Source organism: Pleuronectes platessa, chromosome 8 (assembly GCF_947347685.1).
Source record: "Pleuronectes platessa chromosome 8, fPlePla1.1, whole genome shotgun sequence".
NCBI lineage: Eukaryota > Metazoa > Chordata > Actinopteri > Pleuronectiformes > Pleuronectidae > Pleuronectes > Pleuronectes platessa.
Window position 1 is genome coordinate 11,709,469 of NC_070633.1, and position 17,492 is coordinate 11,726,960.

General features: G+C 44.2%; 1 protein-coding gene across 2 annotated transcripts in view; it reads right to left on the reverse strand.

The window, feature by feature from the left end:
* The window catches only part of gria1a (glutamate receptor, ionotropic, AMPA 1a), a 69,184-nt gene that overhangs the window by 39,426 nt on the left and 12,266 nt on the right, over window positions 1-17,492 (reverse strand). For both annotated transcript variants that reach the window (XM_053429515.1, XM_053429516.1), the window contains exons 3-7: window positions 13,159-13,398; window positions 7,967-8,151; window positions 4,886-4,939; window positions 910-1,068; window positions 332-499 (exon numbers count right to left, since the gene is read on the reverse strand). In XM_053429515.1, the coding sequence (XP_053285490.1) occupies window positions 332-499; window positions 910-1,068; window positions 4,886-4,939; window positions 7,967-8,151; window positions 13,159-13,398 (806 nt within the window). The remainder of the gene's footprint in view (window positions 1-331; window positions 500-909; window positions 1,069-4,885; window positions 4,940-7,966; window positions 8,152-13,158; window positions 13,399-17,492) is intronic.

A 17,492-nucleotide genomic window follows, 5' to 3' on the forward strand; every position in this document is an offset into this window, starting at 1 on the left:
GTCCTGCATTTTCATTCCCAAATATTACATCTCTAAACTCAATTGCTGATGTCATATTCCATGATGATCACAGCAGAGTGTTACTGCCCGCAGGTTTTGTTTACTAGCCATGATGTCACATTTGATACTGGAGAGCTCTCCAACGACTTAATGTGAACTTTACACGACAGAATGAGACCTAATTTGTTCAGCTAGCCCCGACTCAGGAGCTGTTAGCTGATGTGTCACTCAAGAATTTGTTCAAATGTGAGCCTCCGCCCATGTATGTGCATGTGTGTTATGTGTGTATGTGTCTCTATATATGAGTGTGTTTCCATGTATGGCTGCAGACCTGCTGCAAGGCTCTCTGGATGTCTATGCCCTGTCCCCAGGGGGCTGGTGGGTTGGCGAGACACTCGCCAGCGTTGCCCCTGCGAGAAATGTCAATCCTCTGTTTCCTTAAATTCTGGAAGGCCGTGGACATGACTTTCACCCCGTCGTACGTTAGAGCGCCAGTGTACTGCAAAGAGAGAGAGCAGGCAGTTCAAACAACAGCAACACTATTAACAACCGATAAAGGTCTAAGCTGAACAGGGTCGATTTGAGCTGATTTTAGACTTTCTAAACACAAATGTTTGGATTTGGAATTAATCCCCTATCCCAGTTGGGTGGCCAGTTGTTAGGAATAAAAATCAATAATCTTTTAACAGCAGACATCCCTCGTCTGAACCAACAAACTCAGAAAGGTTGAAGGGTTATCTGCCAACTAAATTTAATGAAAACCCTTTCATAACTTTTCCCAATATGCCGCTCAAACCCACTGAACAGGGAAATAAAGCAACTCTCTCGATCAAGGTAACCGTGAACTGGAACAGATAATCAGTGATCACAACTCCACAGTTGAGTGACAGGAGAATGAAGGGCAAACACCTTGAGTCCACTCTTGGGCACTTTGGAGTCTTTATTGTCAAAGTCCAGCCACTGCTGGACAACGCGGCTGACGCCGGGCTCAGAGTTGTTGACGAGCTGGAAGCCGGTGATGTTCGCCCCACCTTTCCTCAGGTCTGTCAGGTCGATGTCCAGGAAACCCTGAAGACATAGAGGAGGACAGGCAAGGACAATGTTAATTAATGTGCACAGTGCATGATCACAATGAATAAAGCGTGTTCTTCTTCAAAATGCCTGGCAGAGGGGAATTAACCATGCTTACAACAAAGAGAAAAACAGGAGACCATTCAGGCAGATTCACGACTGCTAATTGTGTTTTATCTGGAGTGGCCATCGTGCTAAATGGCTTGTGACCCCTGAAAATAAATCAATGTTCATTTGCAACCACTGATCACAGGTTGTGAAGTAGACTTTAAATGTGAGCAGTTCCAAAGTCCAAAGAGAGATCATTTCCTTGAACATTCTTTTGATTGGGATTTTCAGAAGATGTTAAAGTATCCAGTAGTTCACCCACAAATAGAAACCTGCAAATCAGCAACAGATACGGGCTCATACTATTTAAGGTTGTTCACCATGGCCATCTTACGAAAGCTTTGAGTAAAATGTTCAGTAAAACTAATGACCCAGATCCTTCAATTTCTATATTTGGAGTCAGGCCTGACAATTGATTGGAAATCAACATTTGATATACATTTAAATTGGAAGAGCTAAAACTCTCCATCCCATGTCAGGTGGATCATTATGTCTATTATGTTTCATCTGAAATGGAAAGGATAAAAATCCCTTTAAAGTGGAGCAAGGGTAAGTTCACAAAGGTCTGGATGCCTTTTCTCATCTACTTTGAGAGTCTAACCACTGTTTGGCTTTGGATTAGAGTCTGACTGTATCAGCTGTAGAATGACTGCTTCAATATCTATACATGAGGATGAACAAAGCTGCTGATCAGGTGTCAAAAGTAGGCATTGGTTTGTTTCTGGGCTCACAGGCTGACAATGTTGGAAACCAGTGGGTCATTCGAAAGTATACTTTGTGGTAAACGTTTTAGACTCCTCTATCTAAAGTGCGACGGTTGATTGCGTAATGAAAATGACAAATCCTGCTTTTTCACTCAGAAAAGTCTTTCCTGAGGGATGAGAGTAGTGAGAAAAGAAAATAGGAAACCTAATTTCATGGCGGGAGCAGTCCACCGCTAATCTATGATAGACTCCGAGGCCTGATTGGCTACTGTTATCAATGGCGGGATCAAACCCTTATGGTGCACTGTGAACAATATAAGGGACACCTCAGGCAAAACGGAATGGAAAAAGGAGCGATTCGCTGTAATGGGATCTCCTGTTTTTCCCTCTGACTATTACGTGGAGGAGACAGTTTTTTTAGAGCGGCAGCGGAGTGGGAGAGGTGGTTTCGGTGTCTCAGCGGGCTGCCTGTTAGCATGGGGGGGAAGAAGAGGCAGACAAGTGGGGATAGGCGGGAGCAGAGGGAGAGAAGATTTGTCAAGATTTCAGAGCAAAGTTTTGACAGACGAGAAGAGAAGGTGCCTCACAGGATCGTCTCCCGCTCGACTGGCATCTGTCTGACAGCACAAACCTCCCTCCTCTCCTTCCCTCTCTTCCCTGCTCTGAGGATATTCGTTTCATGTCAGTCGAAGCTTGAACGTGCTACTTTTTGCGAAGCCTTATTTGTTTACTTCCTCTGATCCTCATATCTCCTCACAGAAAGGGAAAAGAAGTCAAGTAGAGGTGGTCGCCTGTCAACGGGGACAAAATTGGTCCATGCTCCTCACGAGTGTACAAATGGAAACGAAGACAAGGGTGTCCCAATTATTTTCGGGATGAAGGGTTAGGGGCAACTGTGTTAGGGCTTCAAATCCCTCAAAACTGAGATTTTTCAGACCTGCATTTTAAACCGTGGGCTATGGAAAGAATTCCCTGCGAATCACCGGCAAGATGGCTGCAAAAAATAACTGAAGAGACCCACAAATGTAACATTTCTCCATTAAAAGGGATAAAAAAATGACGAAAAGATTATGGATATTCTCAATAAAATCAACATTTTTTTAAAATTGCCACCGCCACACCTGCCAATTTCTCGGTAGATAGCATGCTAACGTCACATCGTTATTGCTGATATATGAACAATAATCCTGTATTTTGACAAAATCCCCCCCCCCCCCCATTTTTTATGCGTCTACTGATGACTCGATGGGTTCCCGCGGCAAATACTGATGACCTAACAGTTTCTCGCGATGACTTCTGATGGGGGGGGGGGGGGATTACAACAACTACCCCTTGTGACTCCATTTCAAGGTGCAAGATAACCCTTGAAAACAATGGGTAGGGAGAAGGGGTGAAACTGGATTGAGCCTAAGCCCCCCCCCCCACCCCCAACCCCCCCCCCCCCCCCCCCCCCCCCCCCCCCACCCCACCCCCCCCCTCCCTCACCGCTGTCTCCCTAATGTACCTGTCTGTTGCAAGCTGTCCATATTTCTCAGCTGAACACACAGCTCCGTGTATGAGCTAATGAAGTGCAGTCAGCGGGAGAGGTTACTATAAGAACTAGGCTTTCCCACACTGGACATGTAGCACAGTTTTTCAGACAGTTATTGTAGCCACATTTAAAGATTATATATAGGGTTCTAACCTTTAAAACACCAGCCAACGTGTATGTTCTATGTAAAGATATAGTGCAGTAACAGCATCCTTTTCTGATCTATTAGTCGGTTCTGACATATCGCTGTAAGTACAAAGAGCAGGACATGTGTGTCCCTCTGCCCACGTGCTGGCGTGTTTTCACTTTGCTATACAACTTTTGCCAAGAAAGCAGAGACGATCAAAGCTACGGGTAGAGCGGATATTTAGTTGTAGTTGGGCTTCACAGAACTTGGAGAGTGTATAAACAACGGCTCATCTAAATCACGGAGAGGGGGTTGACGTGTGGCCCCCGAGGAGTCGTTTTGGTTCTGAGATGCTGTTGCTGGTTCCACATTAGAGTGTTACCAAACCTGAGAGAAAACTGTGAAAAACTCTGTGTCCGAACCTGCCCAGATGTTTTCCTTGATTACAGGAATGTGCAGCATAAAGAAAATCAAGGAGACGACTTTCAGGTATGTACTTCAATTACCTCCTCTTTTCCCTACCGCACTATGCTCTGTTTTTCATATACACACTCCTAGCTTCAGATGGACGCACAAGTAAGTCAATTAGAAAAATTATGAATAGGTGCAGGCACATAAAAAAAAAGGACCTTATTTTGCACAAACCTTTTAATGGGCCCATTATAAATGACGGTAGCCACTTTGCCTATCAGCTGTTATTACCCTGCAAGTCTTATCATTTAAAATTAAATCTGGCAAACTGGCCAGACAAGAGAGATTGAGCTAATCTAAAAGCCCAGCAGTGAGAAATTGTTCAGGCCAGCAGCTGCATATTAATGCTGTTATTATTACAGCTTCTGTTGATGTCAATTTTCTCTTCATTTGGTTGCATTTTGTGAGACTGAACAGTGCTGCAGGGGTCTGCGTGACACGTGCACTGAGAAAATGGCAGCAGACAAAGGGGGCTAATGTATATATACTTGCATAGATTGGCTCCCGGACCCTTTTCTGTCACGGTGTGTCTGCATAGATTTCTGTGCCTGGCTGTGACAGTGTCCCCACTTGTGCTTCACTGGAAGTCTACTAGTGTGCTACTGTTATGTATGCAGGTTTGACAGCGCAGGGGAAAGAACATACAGTGTAGCTGAAGAGGAAAATGGAATAAAGTAGCATAAAATACTTCAGACGATACACTTTGAGCATGAAACATTAGGTACATGCAACTCGTTTGAACAGATGACAATAGAAAATCTGGAATCCTGATAAAAGCCACATTTAACAGAAATTCATCTGAAGGTTAGTATAGAGAATCTCCAAAGAAATCTAAAGAAAAAGATAAAATGCAGTGATATTAAATGTCCTTACCAGGTTAGCCAGGATGTAGTGATAGCTCTTAGCATTCTTGCCCTGTTCGACAATCTGGAAGACAAAGGTGGAAGAGAAATACAGAATAAGTGTAAGTAAGAGAGCCAGGGGAGGTGTTTGACAGCGTCTCAGCAGCGAGCCTGCTACAGTGTACAGAATTTGACCTTGTGCAAAACAGACAGAAAAGAAATCGGAGCAGAGAGAGTGAGAATGGAACAATCTGCTGGATAAAAGGGCGAGGAACTTCAAAAATGTCAATGTAAATCTGTGCGGTGGCATATTAACAGATTACCAGCTCCATACAGACAAAGTAGCTTAAAGAGAATGACAGCTCTGGAGTCAGTTAGAAACCTTTCCTATCCTCCGTCACCTCTGCTGTTTCCTCCTGTCTCTCTCGTTTTCTCTCCTCTCCTGCTCCTCCTCTCATCTCCTGTGCCGTTCCTCCTCTCTCCTCGGTGATGAGAGGTATTACTGTGAGGAGTCATTTCTTACAACTGTGTTGCCTTTGGCCAGACCACACATCACTTATTCATATATTAAAATAGCCACTCAATTAATTAAATCCCTTAAATATTTGAACTACAATGTATCAACATATGAGGTTTAGTCAGGCCCTTTAAAGACCCAGGCTTGAAAAGGAATAAAAATAGCAGTAGCATCAACTGACTCAAGAAAAGTACTTGGAAATTAATGAATAAATTAACCTTTAATACAAGTAAACCTGTCAGAAAATGTGCAATTAGTGATCTTATTTGTAAACAGCAAACTGTACACACTGTATTTGCTTCCCTCCCCCTCCTACTCTGTTTTCACTGTGGTTCCCCTGAGAGCTCTGGTTTGATCTTTGATCTAATGTTTAAAAAACACACAATACTCCACTTCCCTGGAACCGCTCGTGGTCTAACAATATCATCGAGTAATTCAGGCTGTCAGGGCTGAACTGTACACAAGCCCCCGCCTCCCACCAACTGAACACTCCATCTCTCTTCCGCCTGCAACCGCTGTCACTCACTGCGGGCGCCGCAGGTCAGCTGACCACCTACAGGTCAGCGCAGTTAAAACAACACACAGAGGTGTGTGGTGCCAGGGCTGATTGATTCACTCTGACTGACATTTACATGTAGATACAGAATGGGGGGGGGGGGGGGGGGGGAGCTGGTGGCACTCTCGGCTGAGCCTGAGCCCGCCATGCACTGTTGTGTGTATATGTGTCATCACAGCATACTGGGCCGTCACATGAAATAGGGCCAAGTGGGCAGCACTGATGTAAAGCCAGGCACCATCCAATTATCACGGGGGATAAAGTATTCCACCGTCTCCTCTCCTCTTCTCTTCGTTAGTGTTCCGCCCGGGTGATTACTTTGTCGAGTGTACTCTTTTGTGTGTGAGTGTGTCAAATAATGCTGCAGGTCATGACAGAAGGTGGCATTTGTTATTAATGGTGACCCCAGCACAAGGCGGGCCTCGCGGCTGAGCCCCGGGCGAGGAACATTTGGAGGGAGAGAGGAGAGACACCCCCCCGACACCGTGGGGATACGCACACATTACTGCCACAGTGGACTGTCAAATGGAAATGTTTTGGAAGCGAGTAGCATTTTAAATATTCATAAAGATTTAAGGAGTCATTCAGAGTTCAGCCCCCGAGAGAACAGGTCATTTTCTTTCCTAGTCTCTTCAGAAAAGCACACTCTGAGGTGGCTCTTCTGTCACAATCGATGCTCTCCGAGGAGACGACATCAACATTCAGGTTACATGAGAGGTCACCCTCAGGATACTGTCGGCGACTCTATCGTGTGAGAATCTGTGTACGGTATGAGATGAGCACAGGAGTGAGTCTAAAGGGCAAAAGAGGCAGAAGTGAGAGTGACGCAGAGGTGGGTGATTGATGGCGGCCGTCTGAATGGAGAGCGTCTCAGGCTCCGCTCCTGTAAACTGGTGAGAACTCATGCAATAACCTTAACTGTAGACACTGGGCCATCAATAACGCTCACGGGGAGCAGACGTAGCCCACACGTACAGATGGGGACTGTGTGTGTGTGTGTGTGTGTGTCTGTTTGTGTGTTTGTGTGTGTGTGTGTGAGTTTGTGTGTGTGCAGCCTAAACCGGTTTAAACAGTCACATTTTGGGGTCTTTTCTCTCTTACGGGGGGAGAAGGTAAGGCTATGGATTGGTGTAAGTCAGTGTGTGTGTCATGCACATCATTTATTTTGACTTTCCCTGCAAAAAGAAATGTGTCTGCTAGGAGATGCGTTCTTTACATTGGTAAATTTGCTTAGTAATACATCCACTAGAGGGCAGCGCAGAGGCGAGTGTTTCTGAAAGCTACAAACATGGCTGTTGGAGGCTGTGATAATAACTAGATAGAGGAACAGGCGGCTGTTTGTCACTATGAAGACTTAGTTTCGTACCAAATTGCTTTTGATAAAATAAGATTAGCTTGTCCGTCTTACCTGTACCCGTAAGCTTTCAGAAGTCGTGCACAGATATGAGATAAATAAAAAGACGCAGAGTACATTAGACACATTTCCTTGTTTAGCTTGTTTGGATACAGAGGTGATGCTTCACGTTAGATTTAAAATCCGCGGCTGAGTCTACCTCTCACGGCCCCATGTACACCTCTTCCACATGCTGTGAAATCCAAAGCCAGACCTGCCATGCCTAGTTACGGTTGCTAAGCTATGATTGGATCTCTATTCATGGGAGGACACCGAGATCCTTTTCCCTTTCAACAGTACAGTGGTGAGTGAGTGATGATGCTATCAAAGAAGAACTGCCGACTCCAAATGCCAATGCTGTGTTATTTATCGCTCCTGTCCTTAATTCTCCAAGAGACCAAACACAAGAGCAGAGACCGCCAACCAGCCCCCACTTTCCCAACTGCGTCTCTCTCCTTTGTCCATCAGATTCAAACATGTGCAGCCTCGCTCTTTAAGTGTGTGCTTTTTATTCGTCTTCAATATATTATTTCTGAGGAAGTCTCTCTATTTTAATGTGCAGGCTGAAAACGAATAAATTGTCATTATAGTCATGATTGCATTTTCCCATATCATTGCAGAAACAGTGCAGAGAAATGCTCTTTACCTTCCTGAGGATGCCAGTGAGCCTCTCTGTCTCACAATCGATGATGATCTGGCCCTCCTTCCTCTTGTCCAGATCCTGAAACACTTTCAAGAACGAGGCCTCCGTCATGGTCTCCACGTTCACCGAGGTCACCAGCCAGTTCCTCTCCGCTGCTGTGTCCAGAACCTTCTGCAGCACCGACAGGCCTGGTGAGAAGAATGAGAAGAGCTGACACTCAGGGGCAAAAATGAAAAAGGATCTAAAATTGCACTGAGGAGGAACTTCAGGAGCCACATGTCTGGGAATTTACACCAAAAGATGAATGAACTGATGAATGATAAATTGTAATTAACTTCGAATCACAATGACTTGCTTATAGACAACAAACATCACTGCTCATACATCTGAAAGCAGAGGAACACTCTGTGTTTGCATGCGTGGGCCCATGATGAGCACATCAGATGACAGTGTGAGCGGCCCCTGGTGAAGTGAGAGTTTTTGTCAAGTATCAATTTTGCATCGGTATCGGAAAAAACGCAAATAACATCCAAGCCTAAAGGCGAAACTGAGCATGACACAAATAGATGCAGGTTGATGTTATACTCTATGTAGTTATAATATGAGTTGAAAGATAAATTAGAATAAGTTGAGGATGAAACAGAAGCTGTGCAGAAAAGCAAAGCGTTTGTGTTTTGCTTATCCATCAGCATCTTCCCTGTAGCTTCAGTGATATAATCTAGCGTGTACGACAGTCCATTAAACACCCCGACATGTACAGGTGTGCTTTTCCAACTCATACAGAGCCGGGCTAAGTAATCACCACTTTCACACTAACAACTATTCAGCCGGCGCATCATCGCAGGCTACACACTCACAGCACGCATTCCGCCCTCCAAGCACCATTACAGGTGCCGCTACTCAATTACACTGTCACTGATACGCTACTGAGACCGCCAACATGGCGGAGAACGAGGCAGAGCAGCCAATGAGCTAGGGGCTCACGCTAAGTCAGGAAATAAAAGGCGATTAGAGAACACATTGATCTTGAGCTCTGATTTACAATCTGACTCACTGTTGTACTCCTTCGCTTTTGGCAGCAGACCAATCAGATTCTCCCCGAGCTGGCAGCCGCTTTTGTTCCACAGCGTAAATAAATAAATAAAAAATTCCACCCGCAGCAGACTGGCAGCCATTACCCAAATGAATTATAGCAATTACAAAATTTAGAAATGTTAACTAATACACGATGTAGCCACATTTGTTTTTTATTTACACTAAGCTGGCAAACACTGCTAGAGCCACTGTGGGCCTATACGCGGTGTGTTTTGCATATCCTCCATGCTTGTTTGTTCACATTCTTACAGGCTTCTTATGCATATTGAGCAAATGTAAAAATGGCTCATCCACAACAACAAACACAACATAGAGGCTGTCAGAAGAAGAATGAGAGATGCAGTCACCACCTCTGAAAGATGATTGCCGGGCTTTATTAGAATGCACGCCAGCTGCTCTCCAGGCAATTCGTGCTGCCTGTCTGACACCAGGTCATTAAGACATAAAAAGATGGATGGTGTTTCACCTCCACATATGACCACAATACAGAATATGTAAATAAATTGGACAAACAAAAAAAATTGCAGTGGTGTTGGATGTAAATGATGCACAGGGCGTTGTAGAGCCTTACTGGAAAGGTGCATCGCGACATATGGCACCTGTCAGTGTTTCTTTCCATTCACTGTTGCTCATGGGTCAATAGTTGTGACCCTTGGTGCTGACAGGTTTAATAGTAGCTGTGAAACCGATGATGGACGTGGGAACATAGGAGGCAGTTAATCATGGCCGTGAATAAGGTCATTAGGCGCTGAGGAGAATGGACAAATGTCTTTGAATGGAGCTGAGTCCTGGTTTATGTCCTCTGCACACTGGAGGATCATCAGGCTGATCTGGGGTCTGATAGAGCCCTACTGACGACCGTAGGGGCGTCGCTGATAAAACGCTAATGTGAGCAGATGATTTAGTCAAATTATCACATATTGTGATGGGTCTAACAGACATAATCTTAATGTCACCAACTGAATCTGAGCCTACCTGACTTCGAATCGTAAATATCAAAGATGTTTCATATATATTGTGATGGAAATTAATCTTGAGATTTGAAACAATGAAATTCTCAGACTGGCGCTGCCTTTGAGTCTTTATAATAGTAAGGTCTGCAGAGTTTACACAACAAGCACGGGTGCTCAAAATGGAACAACTGGCCGCAAGTTCATAAAAGCCAGAACTTATACAAAGAGGCGTTTCATAAGACATGATATGAAAAAGAAGAAGACATGAAAGACATGAGATCATCCTCTGTGTGTTATCTGCTGTCCGTGGTACCAGTTGGAAGAAAAACATCACAAAATAAGGATTCCATCCTGTTTATCAAGGTCCAAGCAGTGAGACACCTAGTCAGGGGATTTCCACTACCTTAGACACTGGTCAGTGGAATTCTCCTCCACATTATCATCTGAAATCGTAGACTCATGTAGTATGAAAGGAACAGCGATTGGAATGTGGTAAATATTTCCTTGTTTTTTTATGTTTAACATTGAATTTGTTTTTTTAAACAACGACAGCCATGAGGAGCAACTCTAGAAACACAGAGGATGTTTCACAATACAATAAAGAAAAAGAAAGAAAACACCAAATTAAAGTAAATTAAAACAAATGAGAGATGGGTGCTTATTTAACGTGTTGTGCTGTCTGTGCAAAACATTACACCAAGAAAGCACAGCCTGCAGTCTGTGTCCATGTCTGTCTTTATTCTGAAGTCACGTGTGATCACGCGTGTTTCTGCCACTTCAAAATCTGTGGTTTGGACGCCAAGTCAGTTGTTCTGCATCTCGATTGAATCATCTTGTGGGTGCATTGTCAAAATTGAGATTGTTGCATCTTTTATGTCTGTGTTTAAACAATTTAAATAATCCTCTTGAGTGCTGCCGGCATTTAGCAGGAGGTTTCAGCACCATGGACAGCTCCGTTTCAAAAGGAGGCCGTGTCTAAAGCGGTTCACTTCATTTTATTCTTTTATCCCTTTGTTGCTTCCATTTTAATCATCTTCCATCTCTCCTCTCATCTTTACACTTTCATTTGTTTGTGAAACTGGTTCTGCACTATGTAAATTATGTCCCCACACCTGAGCATACAGCTGAGCAGCAGTCAAGATGAGCTAAAATTAGTGTTTGAATCTCATTAACGCTTTGTGCTGAACATGTTCTGTGCTGAAATGCATTGGAGACAGAGCTGGAGTCCACTTTCCTTCAATGTTACCACTATGGCTTGACTGCAACAATTCATTTCTCTCCCTATCTTCCATCTGTTTATTTATTTATTTATTTATTCCTCCTCTCACTCCTTCCCCCTTTCCTGCTGGCTGTGTTTGCATTGAACATACTCTCTTCTCTTTAAATGTAGCTATGTGCAGACGCTCCCCTATAAATTAGAGCCCGGCTGACAGAAAGGCTCGTAGGACAAGCCATGGAGACAATGGTCCTCTAAAGGCATTCTGGAAGAGAATTATATCATAATGGAATCTGGCTGTCATAAGCGCCCTTTTGGCCGGAGGCACTACACAGAGACCTGGGAACCGGGCAATCGAGTGGGGAGAAAATAACACTTTCGGAAACCATAACCTGAATATTGTTTATGATAGGTGTAATGGCCTATCAAATTTGCTTTCCTGTTGTTGGCTTTGGAAAATAAAAACAAGAGGCACTTTTATTAACCGATGCTGCACGGTAAGACAGCAAGACAGATGTTAGAAGAAGAAAAGAAGGAAATAGGAAGATGCTAAAGCTCTGGAGATGGCAGTTAAGTGGTAATATCTGTGGTATATGGGCCCGTCCTTATCCACTTCAGATAATTGATAAAAACACAGGGAACATGAACAAGAATATGAATATATATCTAATAGAAATATGTAAGAGCAGAAATCAAAGAACATTTCGGCCTGTTCATAGGAAATATTACTAGGTAGAACAGCCGTAGCCACACACACACACACACACACACACACAAACGACAAATTCATCACAAGTCAATATGAGTTTTCTTTAAAGGCTTAAAATAACCCTGTAGGAAAGGTGACTGCAGCGTAGTATCCAGGCAACAGAAGACTACTGATATGGATTCCACTGGCTCCATCCCACCACTCAATCACACAGGGGTGACCCTGCACACACACACACACACACACACACACACTCACACACACATATATACACATAAACACCCAAACAGTTTGTGAGTGGATAATGAAGGGATCACAGAAGATTAAAAATATCTGTGGGACGTGTGTGACGCCACATCAATGGGGCTGGAGGCCACTGTGAAATCTCCCTCGTCAACACTGTGCGCTGTGAGGAGTGACATGATGGCATCTGTCTTTTAAAGCTGACTTAAGCTTGCTTATTTATCTCACTCAAGTCAAACACATCAGTGGATAAAAGTTCCACAAAGCCCTCGAGCAGTAGCATGCAAATATGCGTCTGCAAGAAGTACACACATATTGAAAGTGGGCCTGCTTTTGGGTGCACACACACGCAGCACGGTCAAGCTCCAGAACTCACAACACCTGGTGCAGATGGCATGGCATTATGGGAAGGGTACAGCTGATTGGTTAGAGAGGAGCGAACAAGGAAGGTGCCGGGGGCTGACAGGTGTGCTACTTTATTTCTGCCTTCCTCTGCAGAAGTGTTATTAACAGTCTGCAGCACTTTTTGTGATCTTCTTTTTTTCTGACATTACTGACTGCTGCGGCGCTGGTCACTACGGAGGGCTGCTCATCTTTTGTTCCATTGTGAGATTATCACTGCGGGTCAATACTTCTTTTATGTGTTTGTTATCTGTACAAGGCTGACGGTCGAGAAGAAATGTTCCGATGGCTGCGCGTGTCTGCACAATGGCTACGATTGACCCCATTGCTGTCGCCATGGCAATCTGAAGACGACTAATGGGGGTTGGTTTATCGACTGGTGCAGGCTCCGACTCTCTTTGTGTGCGTGGAGTACAACGGATTTTGACTTAAATCTAATAAATTCTGATACATGGAATTTTGATGTTGAAGGACAAATAAGGATATGACATTTAATAAAATTATAAAAGTAAGAACGTCCACTTCAAAAAAGTGATTTCATGAATTTGAAATAAATCCTAAATAAATATTATCTTACCTGAATCCGAGCTGTACATGTAGACAAACTTGGTCCAGCCGTAGTGGTCGATGACACCCACCAGAGCGTCCTGCAGCTCGGGCCTCAGCTGGATGACGAACTGGTTGGCCGTCTCGATGGGGAAGGACGGCGTGACGAAGCAGACGTGCAGCGCTCCGCAGAAGGACATGAGCATGTTGACTGTCTTCCTGTCATACAGGCCGATGATGGCGTACACACCTTTGGAGAACTGCGAGCAAACTGTAGCGAGAGGAGAGAGAAAAGAGGGGAGAGGAGACAAGACGTTGGTTATTCTCAAGACGTTCCAGAGTTGAGGATTATGGATTATTTGCATTGAACTGAGAAAAACGCAACGAAAGTGAAAGCCGAGGCAATTATAGTGACACAGCAAAATGAAAAGAACCTCTTTCCTTTAAGTAGGCATTATTAGCATTGCACACCCACAACGTTTCTATTATTAAGACAATACCATAAAACACAACATTGTTTGGTACTGATAATGGTCATTTTAAATGAATAAATCAAGACATTTCACATAGTGTCATACATTTTTTATCTGATTGTCAATTGGTATCAAATTCAAGCTGAAATGAGTCAGAGGGAAACTCTGGTAGTTTGTTAATTCCACCAACATCAATGTGTAAATTTGTTGCTGCCTTATATTGAATGTGTTTGGAGTTTATAATATTGATTCGACAAAAAAAAAAAGGTTTTAAAAAAGTATGAGGACAAAAACTTTGGTTTAAAAAATTATGATGATTGTTTTATAGACAAAGCAGTTCAAGAGGAAAATAGGTGACAGATGAATTGCGTAAGTGTAAGTCACACCTTATACTGAATTGAATGTTTTAGAGCCGCTTAAACGGAGAATATAGTAAAAGCTGCTGGCCCCATTATAGGTTGAAACATACAAAGCTGCATTTTAGTATTGACGGACAGAAACAGATATATGGGAACAACCAAAGTCTACATCCTGACTTTTCAGTCAGGATGTAGACTTTGCTGATTCCTCAGGCTCCAATCACATGACCCTCTCCCAGAAGAAAACCACTGGCATTACCCTCAGCTTCAAGTGTAGAACACAATATGGATCTATCACAAGCATCTAACAGATGTGGGCAGTTAAAATGTGCATCTCACAATGATACAACTGCTTACGTGTGTAGGAGACAAACAGTGTTTTCAGGTGTGTTTTTATGGACGTTGATTAAAAGTGATACAGAACCCAAAATACTTGACAGAGATCAAACATGTACCTGTATGGATGTAGCCTAAATTTAACTCAAAGAAGAACAGACGTTTTCAACAATCTTCAGCTGAAATTAGCCTTCCTTAGCTTTTGCCGCTCTGTGACATGTTTATGTAAAGTTGGCCTGTTGGTCCATCTGTGAACCACCAGTCTGCTTGGTTGCCTTCAGTGAGAGATGGTGGAGGCGAAGGCAGATTAGGCGCAGAGAGGTTAATCAATGCATCCCCAGGGTTCCATTGACATTTTACTGGCAGCAGGAGGCGGCTCCTGTCTCTCATTTGCTTTTCTCCCTCGTTCTGTCCATTTCTCTTTCTCTCATTGTCTGCCTGTCACTGCTCACACTCACACTTCCCTCTCACCCTCTAATATCTCAAAATAGCTAATTTACATTGACAGAGTGTATCCTCTACGTGGTTTCAAAGCAGCATCCTACCTATTCAGGTCTGACCTGGGCTAGTTCCTGTGCTGTGGTGATGGGTGGGCCTTACTCGACTCAGAATTTACCAAACAGATTGAAGTCTCTGCCTGTCCCTCGTGCGAGGGCCAGCTCGCTGCTAGGCGCCAGGGGAAAAAATGGAGAGAAGATGGCCCGCACCCAAAACGCCTAACCTGTCACAGACATGCACCCTCCATGCAGGCACGGGTGACGGAGACAGAGGGAGAGCGGGTATCACATAAAAATACATGTGCACACACACATATGCAGACACTAGTGCTCCAAAAGCCTGGTGACTCACCCTACTTAAAAAAAGGCCCTGAAATAGACATTTTGCGCCTCGCCACACTGACTCAGTAACAGACCTATCTCTCCTCCATGGTCCGCACACGCTGCTGCTGGTAAATGGACCCTCTCTCAGCTATTGCCTTCCACCAGCACACATCATATTTCCCCTCACCATTTTCTAGGACCAATTTCAGAGGTGATCCCATGTTCTGCTTGGATAAAAGGTAATGAGAGCTTGTTTGACTTTTTGTGCGCTGTCCCATTACTCTGCCCTGCAGCAGGTTACCACGTTTCAGTGAATATGAGTCATTTCTCATACCTACAGTATGTCTGACGGAAACAAAAAAAAAAAAAAAAACATGCAGCCATGTGGCACGGACCTCCTGCTCCGAGTTGGCAAGAGAACCATGTGCCTCGTCCGATTCGACACGACGAGACACAGACCATTAGTGTAACTCAGCGGCCTCACTTCAGATAGCAGAATAAGCGGAGCGGTGTGGCGGGCGTTGTGTTTGCGTTGTGCGCTGCTTCTTACCGAAGCTCCAGCTGAGTAATGACATTTGAGGCAGGGCAGAGGCAGCGGAAATGATCTTGAAGACCCCGGCAACACCTGTCCACCCTGGCACTCCGTGTCTCCTCGTCCACAAGCCACAGCTGCCATGGCGGCAGGGCTGAGGTTGCCCGGGCAACAGCAAGGGATTACAGTAGCTCAGAGCTGCTAAAGGACTTTTGAAAGATGGAGTGGGAATAATTCTGAGTGAGTGGAAATTTTGTCATAATTAGCCTTCCCCCTGAGGAATTGGCAAATTTGCAAAACTCACTCTGCTTTGCAAAATCCTTCGATAATATCTGAAAAATGGGGAAATTTGCAGCTGAGTTCCACAGCACGGCATTCTTACTTACACTCCCAACAAACCATACCAATTTCCAAGAGTCAACAAAAGCATTCAGCATATGCATACAGATGTGCGGGCGCTCCAGTGGTACGGTCCCCTGAGTCGAAGTATTCACCTGCTGTAAACTTTTCCTATGAATGAACAATGAGTCGATTTGCATTCGGTGTGGCTGAAGAGTTTTTGGTCAGCAGGAAAAGAGAGGAAGGAAGCTCAAGTCCTGAAGGGACAGATAGTAGCACAACAGGAGGAGCTGTCAGAAACAACTCACGCAGTTACTGTCTTCCCTGTGCTCTGTTTCCTGTGCCCTGCAGCTGTTCCTCTGCTTAGCATGAGCCAAATATCAAACGACAGGCGTGTCTGTGCCGGCTGCAAAGAGGGCGTGTTTATGACAGTTGCTCCTGAATATGAAGTTGAGGATGATGGGAGGGCGTTAGGCAACGCTGCATCCTTCATACAAGCTATGAATGTTTAAAAAGCCCAGCACTAAATCACACACTGCCTCTGAAACATCACCGGTTCACTCCTCAAAAAAGTCTGAGTGTGACTTGATCAAATGCATTTACAATGAAGCTGTAAAATCTGATGCAAGAAGTAAAAGACATAGACGGATAGATTTTCTCTACTTGTGGACAGGAGGAGATATGCTGGTTTCAAAGTGAGACTATGTGACTGGTCATGATAAATGAAATGTCAATATTAGCCACATATATATGGATGTGTAAGACAGAGGCTTCAAGGTGCCCTTGAGCCTGGTGCCTCCCTGCTGCTCCACTGGAGCTGCTCACTAACCTGTGTGTAGGACTGAATATTACAGAGCAGCTCCTTTATGTTAATGTGGGGTATTTGATTCAACTGCTCTTCATTGCTTGATGTGTCAAAACAAAGATAAAAAGAAGAAATCAATGGAATTGGCCTGAGAGCAATCACAAACCAATGTTTTCAATGTACATTTGGGGAAACGCACAACCAGGTTTGCAATAATCAATATGAGGAAGGTCTTCTGAGCACGTTGGCTCAGTATACACACACAGTCCAGACTCATGAGTTTACTTTGGCAGCATGAAAACCACAAATTCTGACAAGGACATTATACAGAAAATATAACCCACCCTCCCACACACACACACACACGGAATAGAGTTTTTCTACTATTCCTCTCCCCTGGGACTTGCATGCTATTATCCTGAGCAACATTAAGGTCAGCCGTACACAGGGAATTTCAGAGCAGCAGGAAGCTGGCTTCAGCTGGAGGGAGCGCACTGATTGGAGGGGTCTTGCTCAGCCATCCATAAAGGTCTTTTTTTAAAATTGTGCCCCACTACTGTGGACTGACATGTCCACTGACTCCACAAAATACAGAGTACTTTGCCCACTGATATATGATATACAATCCTCTGTATTTTTTACCTTCAGGCTCCAAATAGATCTGTTTTTGGTTTAGACATTTCTGTGTGAAGTTCACCCA